The following is a 12721-nucleotide window of genomic DNA, read 5'->3' as shown; positions in this document are numbered from 1 at the left end:
TTACTATTATTATCTATTTTTTTTTTTTTTTTTTTGCAACTTGAAGTTTAGAAAGACGGATGAAAGGTCCTTCGAGAGTCTAAACTCACAGAAGAGCCCAAAAGCACCCACCTCGAGCCGGAAGAAATAAAGTCATTACTATCTTCCCACCTTAATGATACTATTTGAATGACTTGAAATTGAAGAACTATTGATTGTGAGATTCTGTCCCTGCTGACGCTTGTTCGTGGGTGTATAAAATCAGCACTTATAGTCATCACTATAAACCTTCTTCGAGGTGGTTAATCATAATGTGTTTAGAATATACAAAATCAACACTCTTCAGGAATCTTGATAGACTTCATTCTATTTGCCTTGACGCATGGTGGCCCACATGTTCCGCATTCGGTTCATCTGGCCTGGGCTGAAAGTGTCATAACAAACATCGGATGAGTAGTCCATGAAGTTGTGGACAGCATCAAGCCCGGGAGAATCGGGGCATGAGTCTTTCTGACTAGGACATCCGTCTGTAGGGGTTGATTGCTGTGGAGTGTCGGAAATATAATCCCCGGGATTGCTTGCAGAGCAGGATTCTCCCTGGAAAGTGTGCAGTAGACCATTCCAGTGTCCAATTTCGTGGATCGCAGTCCCTCCGCGGTTATACAGATCCAAAGAACCACCAGGCATTGTCTTAGCAAGGATATTGCAGCCATCCTTGACATAATCTGCCCGGGGACTGCTAGCGTTCACACTTGGATCAGGCAAGGTACAAAAGCCCAGCACACTGGAAGACAAATCGTTCAGCTGAGAGGCCGCACGAGGCTCAGTCCGTCCAGCTTGTCCAGGGGATGCCTGTAGATCGGTTTGGAAATAAACATTCAGGGTTCGGTAACTGCCTTTCCGGATGGACTGCTTCATGGCCAAGTCATCGCCATCCTGTGCCCAGAGATCATTTACATGACGAGTGACACCCGCTAAGCGATATTGGATGGCAGCATCTTCATATGCGTCGCGAAGAATGGAAAGCTGAGGGATGTTAAAACCAGAAAGCCTGGAGACCTTGAAAGCTGAGGACAGACCTGGGAGTTAATCATATAATCTGTAACCTGGTCTACTTCAGCATGGCTGCTAACGATATGAAACCAGGTCTCGATTTCTATTGGGGCCTGTCGAGCCTGTGACGCTGTGGGGCCTGGATGAACCTCATCAATCTTGACTTTTTGGAGGGCGTGCAGGAAAGATGCATCTGGATCCTCAGTGGCGCAGATGCCGCGTTTCTGGAACACAAGGGGGCTAGACTGGGCCCGCTGCAGGAAAATGATTATGGCAAGAAGCACGATTGGCATAAAAGAGTGACAGACCATGATGGTTGGAATAGATTGTGCCCTTGAGTCGCGAATCCCCCGACAATAAACGAGAGGAAAGACCGACTAGGAAACAAAAGTTAAAGAAAAGAGACAGACGAAAGAGAGAGAGAGAACGAGAGAGAGACAAACACCAAGGAATGAATGGTAGGTGTTGATGAATCCTACCTTTTTTTTTTTTTTTTTACTTTGCTTAGCCCGAGTTCTTTTGGTGCCATTGAACCTGCTTGAGCTCCGATGCCATGAGTCTTGGGAATGCCGCGTCATGGTGGAATGCCAGTCTCCAGCAAGGGGGCTCATAACTAGGGCATAGAAGATCAGCAAAGACCCGCAGGGTGGAAAATAACAAGTAAAATCATTGGTACTCCCTATATATCATGCGAGTAGCTGTTGAGGTATAATGATGTCACCCAAGGGTGCAAGAGAAAAAAGAAGAATGCTCATTCTTGAGGTTATTGACTAGATACATAGAAACTCCTTGTAAAACACCCAATCCAGGACAGTCCACAGCTCATTTATTCACACGGTTCGAATCCCCATATAATACTGAAAACATGATAAGGGGGTGGGGGAGGAAATTAAGGAAGAATACCAACAAAGTAGGGAAAGATTTGAAAATGCGCGTTGCTGTTTTATGTTGGTATGGAGATTAGGAACTTGGACGAAGTCTGTCATCTCGCCCAGTAGCCATAGCGGTGGTTGGCTGATTGCTTGAGTCCCAAGATAGGTAGGTGTGGTCCCCAAGTTTTCTGCATGAGGAATAAGAATCAAGTGAAAGGCGTCAACCAGAGGGGATAAAAACACATACCTCGGTCGAACCAAATGAGCAATGGTGAAAAGAGCTCCAAGGAGTACGCAAACTCCTCCAACAACAACGTAAGCAATTCCCATGAATGGATTCTTCCCACCCATGACAGTACGAGTAGAGAGCAAAATCGACTTCGTTCCATCATACTCAGTGACCTTGAACTCTAGAGGATTGTAAGCGATATGAAATCCATAAGAGGTAGGAATGAAGACTAACGGTCAATGATATCCAGCCGGTAATCCCCTGCAGCCATGGCAGTATCGTCATTTCGACGAGAGAGTTTGCTGAAAGCTGGCAGTCCAGCAGTTCTCATCCAAACCATAAAGTCTTCATCGTCATGGATGTTAGGCATAGACTCATTTGTATAGCTGCCGTTGTATTTGGTCCAGTTGGGAGGGGGAACCACTTCCCAATGCTGATATTTGGTCTTTTGATACAACTCCTTGTCACTCTCCCACGCGATGCCCTTTTTTGTCATGTTGTAGGGTGTCTCGTTATTGCTTAGAAGCACAGGACTGTCGATACTGTCGTTGAATCTAGAGTTCGCGATCAGGCCACATGGGTAGTAAGCTTTCTTGGTGGCCGGGTCTGTAGTGAGAGGATCACAAACGCTGCCGGCAATGGTTTTGTTGCTGAGAGCACTGCCCTTCAATTGATCCAGTTCCAAAGATTGAACATATCGACGATGATTTTGGTAAAAGTTAGTGAGGCGGTAGTAAAGGAAGACCGGGGGTCCCATAGATTCGGGAATGTTAAAGTAAAGGCTGCAGGTAGTTTGATTGGTTGTCGCATCCACAGTTCTCTGCCATGATGGTGTGGTTGACGACTTCGTTTTGAAGGTCATTGAGACCCTGTCGGGAATGTAAGCCTGGTTGGCTGTTGGGGCTGCGCTATAACAATCCGTGTAATCAATCACGATCTCTTGGACCTAGATAGATATTAAGGTGTTAGGGGGAGGCGTATAAAACAGTACAACGTAGGGGGGGAAAAAAGCACGTACCAGAGAGCTCGCCCAGAGAAGGACACCACCGAGGGGAGCAAATATGATCCCGACAATAAAGAAAAGAGGCAATACACTCTTCGGAGTTAGGATCGGTCTAAGCGGAAGGGCGCGTGAGTATAGATAAATGCATGTGATGGGCCAGAAAGATGAAACAGTCCAGCACTTACTGCCATGCTTTCAATCGCTGCTGGCGAAACGCAGTATCTGAGTTGTGGGATGAATTAGTTAAAGAACAGAGATAGGACAGAGGGTCGGAGCAGGGGAGGCGCACTGGCGGGTCGCCGGGACTTCGGCTTTTTGTCGCCATCGGCTCTGGCATGTTCCTGTTCGTCAATAGACTCGGCACGGGTTGCCTCGGCCTGGGACATGACTTCGGTGAATGTTGACACGTATCAGGCAGAAGGAAGGGTGTGGGAAAGAGTGGTGCGAGGTGTAAAATGAGGGAGACGTCAGAAAAAGGTGGCGCCGGGCGGAGCCAGATCACTGGATTAGCGTGTTTAGCCGCCCCACATTTCAGGCAAACAGCGATAATCAATATCTACAAAGTATCTGATTATCTATAATTATCTGATCGTATCTGAACAAAATTCAAGTCACATTACCCAGACACTTGTGATCATTAGAGAAGGAGAAGACTACTTAGAGGCTATAATCATTGTTTATAAGAATCAGAAAATTCATTTGCAGTGTATTGTTCAAAAGAATCGTATCCGGTCAGGGTATCATATCATCCCGAGTGCTATCGCAGAAATCTTCCAAGTCATGATGCAAATAAAGCAAGAGTAAGCCAATTGAAAAAAGAGAGAAACCAAAACCCCCCGAAAACAAATCTCACAACTCCATATGTGTTGAAGGGGTATGTGTGAGAGTTGGTGGCGCCCCAAGCCTGCCATTCTAGATGGATATGAAAACGCCGTAAACCCCGGAGAAAAAAATAGAAGAAGAAACGAAAAACTTGAAAGCAAAAACTGCCTCAGAGAGAAACGAAACAAAAATCGTAGGTAAGACTAATAGCAACTTTCATGAGAATTTGGAGAAGGGGAAAAAAGGATATAGTATCCACGGTCCCAATATGGAGCCATGTGGGGCAGAATAGAGAGACAGAGAAAGGCTGGCTTGGGAAATGAATGTATCGTCATGCGTAGCGGGCATTCAAAGCACTGCTGTGAGTTGGCAGGTTTCTTCATGATCATCCAAGAGTGAGCTCCGGTAGGTACAGCAAACAGCTGGAGTCAATTGAGGATTAATATTTGTTTGGACCGATAAGGCACGACTAATGATTTGAGCTCGCCTTCGCTTCTGAACGGCAAGGTCGAGTGAAGGCGGCAAGAAGAAGAGATTGAAGGGGAGGGGGGTAACCGCTCCCGTCCATTGACTTCAAACCACAAACGTCGAGTTGCGGGGAAAGAGAGCGGGGATGGATAGAGATGGGAGAGGGGGTGGGAGAATCCGCTGCCAAAACGAGATGTTGGGGGGGGGGGGGGGATCGAGATCATTGAGCGATTATTGAGGGGGGAGGGGGAAAGATGGAGGCGAGGGTATTCATGAAATCATCTCAGATGCTGGTGGAAGAACTCTGGCTTGAACCAGCCAACACGCTCATAGGCAGTCCAGAGCTTGCTGGCTTTGTTGACATCAATTTTGCAGGCCTGCTGGGCATCCGTCTTGCGAAATTCTTTGCCCACGCTCAGGGCTCGCACTCGAGCCTCAAAGATTCGGCGCTTGCTGCACAGATAAGTAGCACAGGAGAGTCGCAGGGTGGAGGCCAGATTGAGCTCGGCCGGACTGAGCATATGTCGGTCCGGGTCATTGCTCAAATCCAGCATTTGCCCTTTCCAGTCGGCCTTTAGTGCTTTGGCGTTGTTGCCTAGCGTGTCCAGTGGAGGCGAGAAGTCTTGTAGGGCCTGGAAGTCGGTATCATCCCGATTTGTGCCCAAAGCCCGTGATTTGGAGGCACTAGGGGGAGAATCAAAGGTATCCATGGACTGTTGCTTAGGGGTAGATTTAGGGGTGCGCTTGACTCGGGTGCGCTGAACCCGGGGGGTCATGACTGCTTTCTTCGGGGCCGGGGCAATTTTCTTCAAATTGGCTGCCAAATCAGTCGGTCGGTAGCGATTTATCAAGGCCAACTGCCGTTCCAGCGTCTCGCGTTCCTCCCGGGCCCAAGCCACCGGATTACGGTTGTACTGGGCAGAAACGATGGGCACACACGACAGTGCAAGCAGATATTCATCGCGCGTGGGTTTGTTACGCTTGTTATCAAATCTGGCCATGTGAGAGGTGATGTGCTGCTCCACAACAGCCTCTCGGGTTGAGTGTATGGGACCGAAAAGCGGTTGCTCCTCCCCTGCAATTGACTCATGTCGAGGAAACAGCACTGGGTCCCGAGAGGAACCCACCTCACGCTCCATCTGCTCCACTGTGTGGGGGTGTCGCTTCTTAGTGCCCGTGTATGGGGTCACGGGGGGCGACGGTAGATCCATCTCCGACTGTGTACGCTTGCGATCAGCTGAGATTGGGGGTAATTTGATGTCCAAGGACGAAGGATTTCTGCTGAACGGAGAGTGTTGGAAATTCTCCAATGGCTTCGTCTCCGGTGGTGACATCAGGCTTGATACAGGAAGACGATTCATGATGATCGAGTGTTTCCCCGGTTGTTGTGTACCAGAATCCATACCCACGGTGGGGGAAATGGGGAGGGGGAAGAGAGGAGGGGAAAATAAGATTGAAGGACGGTTTGGGTTTGTTTCTCAGTATCAATTTGGGGGGGGGGGAATCAAAACAAGAATAATTTCAGTTAGGCAGACAGATTGAGTTCCCTTTGGGCAGAGACCGGGGGGAGTTGGTTTAAGGGTGTTGTAGAAGAGAATCCTAAGGTGATGGAAGGGGGGAAGTAGACGAGCGATGAAGTAAATAAGAGGTAAGGGAGGATGTAAAGGTTAATGAAGAGTCGAATTGAATAATTCCGAATTGAATGTACAAGCGTCGGATGACGAAGTGGAAGTCAATGGAAATGCAGGCTCAAGGCATGGGATTTGTCACAGGGTGGCGATAACCGGTGATAAGAGATCCAATGGCCGAGGTATGAGTCAAAGCGTTCCAATAGAGTCTCATTTCCATCTAAGAAGGAAAAGAAAAGAAAAGAAGAAGGGGTCTTCTTCAACCAAGATAATCAATTCTTTTAAAGAATTGAATCTTTACGGTTATGGAGGAAGAGAGGAAGAGAGGGGAAAAGAAGAGAAGAGAAGAAGGGGGGGGGGGGGGGGGGGAAACAAGTATGAGTCAAAGAAGAGGGGGGCTGTAAAGAAAAAGGGCTGTACAGTAGGAGTGCGGGGTGGCGCGTAGTCATCTTATTATAGTCATCTGGGCACCCAATGACACACAGATCGCCCCATTTGGGCCCCATGACAACATCTCATGCGGGCAATCATCGTATAAGACCTCGCGATACGCCAATGGCTGATTTCCTGCCCCACAGCGTCCCTTGGAGTCCCACCAATCATTCCTCAAAATTACCACCTGGGTAGTGTGATCAATGTCGATCTTACAGGCTGATCTCACTCGGGGCTTAGTGACGGCTATCCTGGTACATTGTTGCCTTGTTTCTGGCTGATAAAGGAACAGATGACCTTCACGCTTCCTCTTGGCCTTGATTCTTTTTCTTTGGCTTTTCTATTATCCTATTATCCCCTCTTCCTAAAACCTTCCTCAATCCCTTATCCTTTTTTCTCTCTCATACTGTCTAGTCTACATAGCGATATCTACCTATGCAGCTATGCTGGGCGGCGGGCCTATGGGATAAATAAAGCCCTTGGGCCTTAAATTGTATAATTCCCCCTCCTAGAGATATATCCAAGATTCCAAGTATAGTGTGAGACTAGATAATCAGATAATCGGATAATCAGATTAGATAGTAGCTCATGGTTAGATAGTTCAAATGTTAGTCTGAGAAAAGCTCTCCTCTCCTATCCCTCATTCCTTCCTTTTCTCCCTAATACGGTAGTACCTATCCCACTCATTAAGAAAATATAATATATGTTGATTCTTCTCCATCTTATTTCCATTCGTTTTTCCCAGATCTATACTGCAGTTCTGTTAGGACTTCAAGTGTCCATTCCAAACAGTATTCAGGGTGCTGCTAGTCCAAAAGAGGTAATATACCAGGAGAAGATTTTGTGCGGATGATGAAGGGGAATTGGAGATGCCGTATGAGCACGCCAAATCCTCCACATCCACTCCTACCTTGGTTCCTCTTTTGTAGCTATTGATCTCGTACAAACTCGAAACATTGAAGATCTGGAAAGTTTCGATTTTAATGGTTGGTATTCGCTTGGTAGACAGAAGCCCTCTTTAATTTTCTAGTACACGGAATCGGGCCTTCCCAGCTGCTGTATCCAGAAGCGCTTGATTGGCGTCTTTCATTGGAGCCACTTGAACCCATGGATGCACACATTTTGCTTCAGCCAGATTCAACATCTCCCGGATCTATCCTATATACCGGTCTGCCTCTAACTGCAAAGTTTCTTCTTCTTTTATTCGCTCGACGTGAGATGGCAACCACCTCCTGAGCACCCAAGGCCTTGGCGAAAATAATTCCAAAATGTCCGATACCTCCAATATCAATGATGCCCACTCTCTTCTCCGGCCCACAACCATGATGCTTCAACGGGCTATAGATCGTGGTCCCCCCGCAGAGCATTGGAGCAGCGAGATGAGAGGCTAAGCCATCTGGCACCTTGATCGCAAAATAAGCAGGGCATCGATGTTACAAGGACAGGTGGTGGTGCTAAACCGCGAACAGTATTACTCGTTGCCACTAACACAATCAGTAAAGTAACCCAGACGACCTATAAAAGCCTTAGTAACTCAGTTTAAGCCCACGCCTACTCGGTCGCCAATTTGACGATAGTCTTTGACTTCTGATCCGATTCGTACAACTGTTCCGACGATTTCGTGTCCGGCGCAACGGGGATATTTGGTTGGGAACTGCTCTCTATGTTACTTTGGAACCAAACAACAAAACGAGGGGGGTATAGGAATACCCAAAGTATCTTGCTCCTCCTCTAGGCTCCAACCATAGGCCCTAGGTCCTGACTCCTGGCTCGACTAATATAAAAGAATATAATAGGGGAATCTCTACTATAATCTAATAAATAAAGAATAGAGTTTATTTATTTAAGAGATAGAATAAAAATAGAACTTAATAATAACTAAAAAGAAAGAATCTAGGATTCTAGAAGAAATAAGAATATAATAATAGAATATTTACTATCTTTAGCTTCAAATGTTAGAATCTTATAGTAAATACTAGATTCCTTCTCTATTTAAGTGTGGAAAGTTTGATCTAAGTTTTCAGGGTAGATAGGTATAATCTGGTTATTAATTTATAAAAGTATTTTATATATTATAGTATGTGATCAGGATTCAGCATAGCAAAGACTTAACCCTTAATATATATATCCAGTTATCTTATAAAGACAGGAAAAGAGAGAATTAAAAGAGAAGCAAAAGATTCATAATCAGAATCATCATCTGAATCTGATTTACAGATCTTTGAAAGGATCCTCGATTTGGAGGGTAGACCATGCTATGTCTTGTGGGGCCCTGGCGTGCAAGCCTCCAGTTGCAAGAAACCCACCACCCACTTGGGCTTCTGAGGGCTTATCTTGGGATCCACATCCGCAAGCGAAGGTCGATAGTATAGAAGCATGCCTGTGGATATAGGCAAGAGTTTCGACAATCTCCTGACGGTGTGTGGAATACTCCAAGGTAATTTGAGACCACTAGGTTTAAATTAGTTAGCTTTTTGTGATAGAAGGAGAGAGAGGATCTCCCTACCTCGCCGCTGGTATTGATTTGAAGGAAATTAAACTGGCTATTATCGGTCGAGAGACCAAAGACCGCGTGCACAGTCATGCCCTCATACCGACGCTGTGCATGAATCATGGCTGTATAGATAATTAGCATCAAAATAGAAAAGAAATATTAACAATAATTACCCATATAGGCAAGCCCCTGTGGCACGGATTGGCCAGACTGTCCTGTTTTTGTTTCCACAACAAAAAAGTTCATAGCTAGATATTCTTCCCAGCCTTCTGGGTCATACCAAGTAGAGTAGTCAGGGATCCCCTGAAGACAGGTCATTTCTCCCTCATAGATAACCGGATAGAATGAGAATCGCCGTTTCCCCGAGATGGAAATCTTGATCAAGCTATGGAATCGAGGGTCTTTCGGGGGAACCGAATAGACCATAGTAAGAAGCGTAGCCAGCCGCTGTCGCAAAGCAATCTCATGTATCCCATCCTTGTTGAAAATTGAGGCGTCAAGAGCCCTAAGGTAAGAACTGGAAATTTCAGAGATCTGGAATGGAGCTTGATACAGAGTCCAGTCCGTGTTACCACCTCGGATAAGATGAAAAGCAAGTTCAATATCTGAGAGGGATAGTTCGCTAACTTCCCGTGTAGGAATCTGCGACATCTTTGGTGATAGATAATAGGATATGGAGAAGGGGAGTAAGTCTTGCCTATGAAAAGTTCGGGCGGTAAGTTTCTTTATAGGAGAGATGGTGAAGGGAATAAATGAGTTTGCCGAAGACTTAAGGGGGTGTCATCACGATGAACCTATACTCTCACTCTTCTCTGTGTAGATATAGCTCGTTCTCTTCTTCTCTTCTTCTTCTTCTTCTTCTTCTTCTTTCTTTCTCCCTTGCAGCACCCAATACTACCGCATTACGTTCTCGCCCTCCTCCTAGTTGACTTGTTCTCTTGTTCTCTTACATCAATTTTCCAATCATTTCCTGCCGCCTTCTTTTCCCTCGTCAACTTTCTAATCATTTCCTCGATTGATTCATCTAACTTCGAGAAGCAATTCTTTTGCTTCTGGTCTCTTTCTCGAATTTCCACAGTTTGTGCTTACCGGCAATATGGGTCCATCGATGAGCCGTATACGGGAAGTTATTCGAAACTTCATTGACCGCAAGAAAACGACCGACTCGAACCTACTCCAACTAGAAAAAGATTTATCCGAAAATGCAGGGGTTCGAAATATACCTGTCTCTACTCTGCACGCAAAAGAGATAGAAGAGAAGAAATCTTCGGGCTACAGCACTCAAGCAACAACTGGGACTTGATTGATTCATCTAGCTTCGAGAAGCAAGTCTTTTGTTTCTGATCCTTTTCCCAAATCTCCACATCTTGTGCTCACCATGCTGTACTACCAGCACAATGGGCCCATCACTACACCGGATTCGAGAAGTTATACGAAATTTCATCGACCGGGAGAAAAACACAGACTCCCACTTGCTGCAACTAAGCAAAGATTTATCTGAAAATCCTCCGGTTCGAAGCATCGCTGTGTTGAAATTAGACGAAAAGGAGATAATACAAATCTTTGGGCTAAAGATATCGGCCAACAAGAAGCATTTTACAGAAATCCCACCCCTCCACCTCCCTGCTGGCCTAGGTGAGCTAGGATGAAACAGTGATAAAGCTTTAGTATTAAGCTAATGATTATTAATTTAGGCGAGCAATTATCGCTTGTTGATGAGACACTCAATTTGAGTAAATCCAACGAAGCGAATATCAGATGGAAGCTAAATCTACTCCTCATGTATGCCCATCGGGAAGCTTCTCGCCATAGGCCCCCACACACCAAACCTATTAGTGTTAATACCGAACACCAATGGTCCCAAGAAGGCTTGATGATACACGGAAAGGAAGTCAGACTCACCGGCCGGCCAGATTATGCAATCTGGTATGGCGAAGAAGATGAACTTGCTGTGAACGTGATCTTAATGGAGGCCAAGACAACGAACCTAGGCTTCGCCGATATCGCACAGACTTTGGGGTACATGTGTAAGCGCTTCTAAAGTCCATTGGAACTTGATTTGGATCTAATTTGATTTAGCAATGGTACATCGGGGGGGGGGGGGGGGGGGGGGAGAAAGGACGGGGAAGAAAGACTGTGAGGTCTACGGCATTGCTTGTGATGATACCTGGTTTGCCTTTATGAAAATCAACAATACATCCAAGGTTCGTTTATGTTTATGCTTATTATGAGATTTGGTTGATTGGAATATTCTAATATCCACCTAGTACTGACGTATTGATATCTTGATCTGCCTCAAGTCTATTCTCAAGTCTATTCTCAAGTCTATTCTCATTTCTCAAGTCTATTCTCAAGTCTATTCTCAAGTCTATTCTCATTTCTCAAGTCTATTCTCAAGTCTGTTCTTAAGTCCCTCCTTAGGTCCATTCTTATATTAATTCTTATACTTATTCTTAAGTCTATTTAGTAGTTTATATACTAAAACTATTAGTAATTTAAGGGGCTATTCCTTTAAATTATAAGATTCTAAGTATATAAGCTACTATATAGTAAGAGATAGAAGTCTTAGTATTATTTCTGCTAAAATATAGTATTAACTTCTTCTTTTATAGTCTTCTATATTCTAACTAATTAGTATATAAAAGTATATTATATATATAATCTTATATTCCTTACTTTATTTATTTACTTAAATATTATATTTATTATCTTATTCTTAGTTATCTTTTATTATATAAATACTAAAAGAATCTTATATTAATTATAGGATTCTAAGCTAAACTTAGTAGAACTCCCCTTATTATATTATTTATATAATAATTAAATCTTATTCTTTCTTCTAGAATCCTAGATTCTTTCTTTTTCTTTTTATTTATTTATTCTATTTATCTAGATATTAAATATCTAATCTTTAATTATATAGCTATTCTTATTATATAATTATTATTATAAGATCTTAAGAATCTTAATATATTAACTCTTAATAATTATAAGCCTAATCTTATTTAATCTAAAAGAATAAAAGAATAATAAATCCTTTTAAGCTTTTTTTTAAAAGCTTATTTCTTAAAATAATCTAAATATTCTCTATAAGTTTTTTATCTAAATAATCTTTTTTTTATTATAATAATAATTTCTTTTAAAGATAAAATTTATATTATACTAAATTTAGTTATTAATTAATCTTTTTAGATTAATAATATTATAAAAGAATATAAGAATAAATAAGATAATATTATATTTAGTAAAGATAAATTAATAAAGGATAAGAATCTATATATTATTTATAGATAAAATAATAAAATAAAAATCTCTTAGATTAATTCTAATAAGAATTAATCTTTATTTAATTATAAATAATCTTTAATTCTTTATCTAAATATAAAATTCTTATTATTTTATTTTTTATACTTTTTTTTTTTTTTTTTTAAAAAAAAATTCATTCATAGATCTATCAGGCTTTTAGCCCAATTTACTAGTAGGGTACTATAAGATAGCTAGAATTACTATATCATAAGATGAATTATGCTATTATATAGTATCAGGGACTGGTAGGTAGAATAAATAAATAAAATAAATAAGGGAAATAAATAATATAAATAAGAGGCCTACTAAGGCTATACTAAATAAACTAAATACTAAAACCTCTAAGTACCCCTTCTTCTATACCTAGTAATCTCTCTTACTACTTATACCCTATTAATATACTTAATTTACTCTCTTATAGTTTATATAATCTTA

The 12721-nt window shown here is 42.8% G+C and overlaps 6 protein-coding genes across 6 annotated transcripts; 1 reads left to right on the top strand and 5 right to left on the bottom strand.

The window, feature by feature from the left end:
• Positions 1 to 345: 345 nt before the first annotated feature.
• N7466_006977 (zinc metalloprotease) lies at positions 346 to 1343 on the bottom strand (the record flags this gene model as incomplete). The annotated part of the gene is made up of 2 exons (XM_057166366.1): positions 346 to 1005; positions 1059 to 1343. The coding sequence occupies 2 exons, from the start codon at positions 1341 to 1343 to the stop codon at positions 346 to 348; spliced, it is 945 nt and encodes a 314-aa protein (XP_057019407.1).
• Positions 1344 to 1992: 649 nt separating this feature from the next.
• Positions 1993 to 3522, bottom strand: N7466_006976 (CDC50/LEM3 family protein; the record flags this gene model as incomplete). The annotated part of the gene is made up of 6 exons (XM_057166365.1): positions 1993 to 2092; positions 2152 to 2314; positions 2368 to 3079; positions 3152 to 3248; positions 3322 to 3358; positions 3426 to 3522. 6 exons carry the CDS (start codon positions 3520 to 3522, stop codon positions 1993 to 1995), a joined length of 1206 nt encoding a protein of 401 aa, XP_057019406.1.
• Positions 3523 to 4704: 1182 nt separating this feature from the next.
• Positions 4705 to 5787, bottom strand: N7466_006975 (SWIRM domain-containing protein; the record flags this gene model as incomplete). The annotated part of the gene is made up of 1 exon (XM_057166364.1): positions 4705 to 5787. The coding sequence occupies one exon, from the start codon at positions 5785 to 5787 to the stop codon at positions 4705 to 4707; it is 1083 nt and encodes a 360-aa protein (XP_057019405.1).
• Positions 5788 to 7504: 1717 nt separating this feature from the next.
• N7466_006974 (uncharacterized protein) lies at positions 7505 to 8260 on the bottom strand (the record flags this gene model as incomplete). The annotated part of the gene is given in 5 exon segments (XM_057166363.1): positions 7505 to 7639; positions 7653 to 7889; positions 7924 to 8001; positions 8042 to 8145; positions 8197 to 8260. Coding segments are annotated over 5 exon segments (618 nt in total), but the record flags the coding sequence as incomplete, so codon positions are not given.
• A 437-nt stretch (positions 8261 to 8697) lies between these two features.
• Positions 8698 to 9631, bottom strand: N7466_006973 (uncharacterized protein; the record flags this gene model as incomplete). The annotated part of the gene is made up of 3 exons (XM_057166362.1): positions 8698 to 8937; positions 8993 to 9102; positions 9154 to 9631. 3 exons carry the CDS (start codon positions 9629 to 9631, stop codon positions 8698 to 8700), a joined length of 828 nt encoding a protein of 275 aa, XP_057019403.1.
• A 746-nt stretch (positions 9632 to 10377) lies between these two features.
• Positions 10378 to 11253, top strand: N7466_006972 (uncharacterized protein; the record flags this gene model as incomplete). Its single annotated transcript, XM_057166361.1, has 5 exons — positions 10378 to 10615; positions 10675 to 10762; positions 10817 to 11007; positions 11060 to 11184; positions 11248 to 11253. 5 exons carry the CDS (start codon positions 10378 to 10380, stop codon positions 11251 to 11253), a joined length of 648 nt encoding a protein of 215 aa, XP_057019402.1.
• Between the last annotated feature and the right edge of the window lie 1468 nt (positions 11254 to 12721).

Source organism: Penicillium verhagenii (genome assembly GCF_028828195.1).
Source record: "Penicillium verhagenii strain IBT 33310 chromosome Unknown utg000007l_segment0_segment0, whole genome shotgun sequence".
Taxonomy (NCBI): Eukaryota; Fungi; Ascomycota; class Eurotiomycetes; order Eurotiales; family Aspergillaceae; genus Penicillium; species Penicillium verhagenii.
Note: the sequence above shows the minus strand (reverse complement) of the source record. Positions and strands in the feature narration are given on the sequence as shown.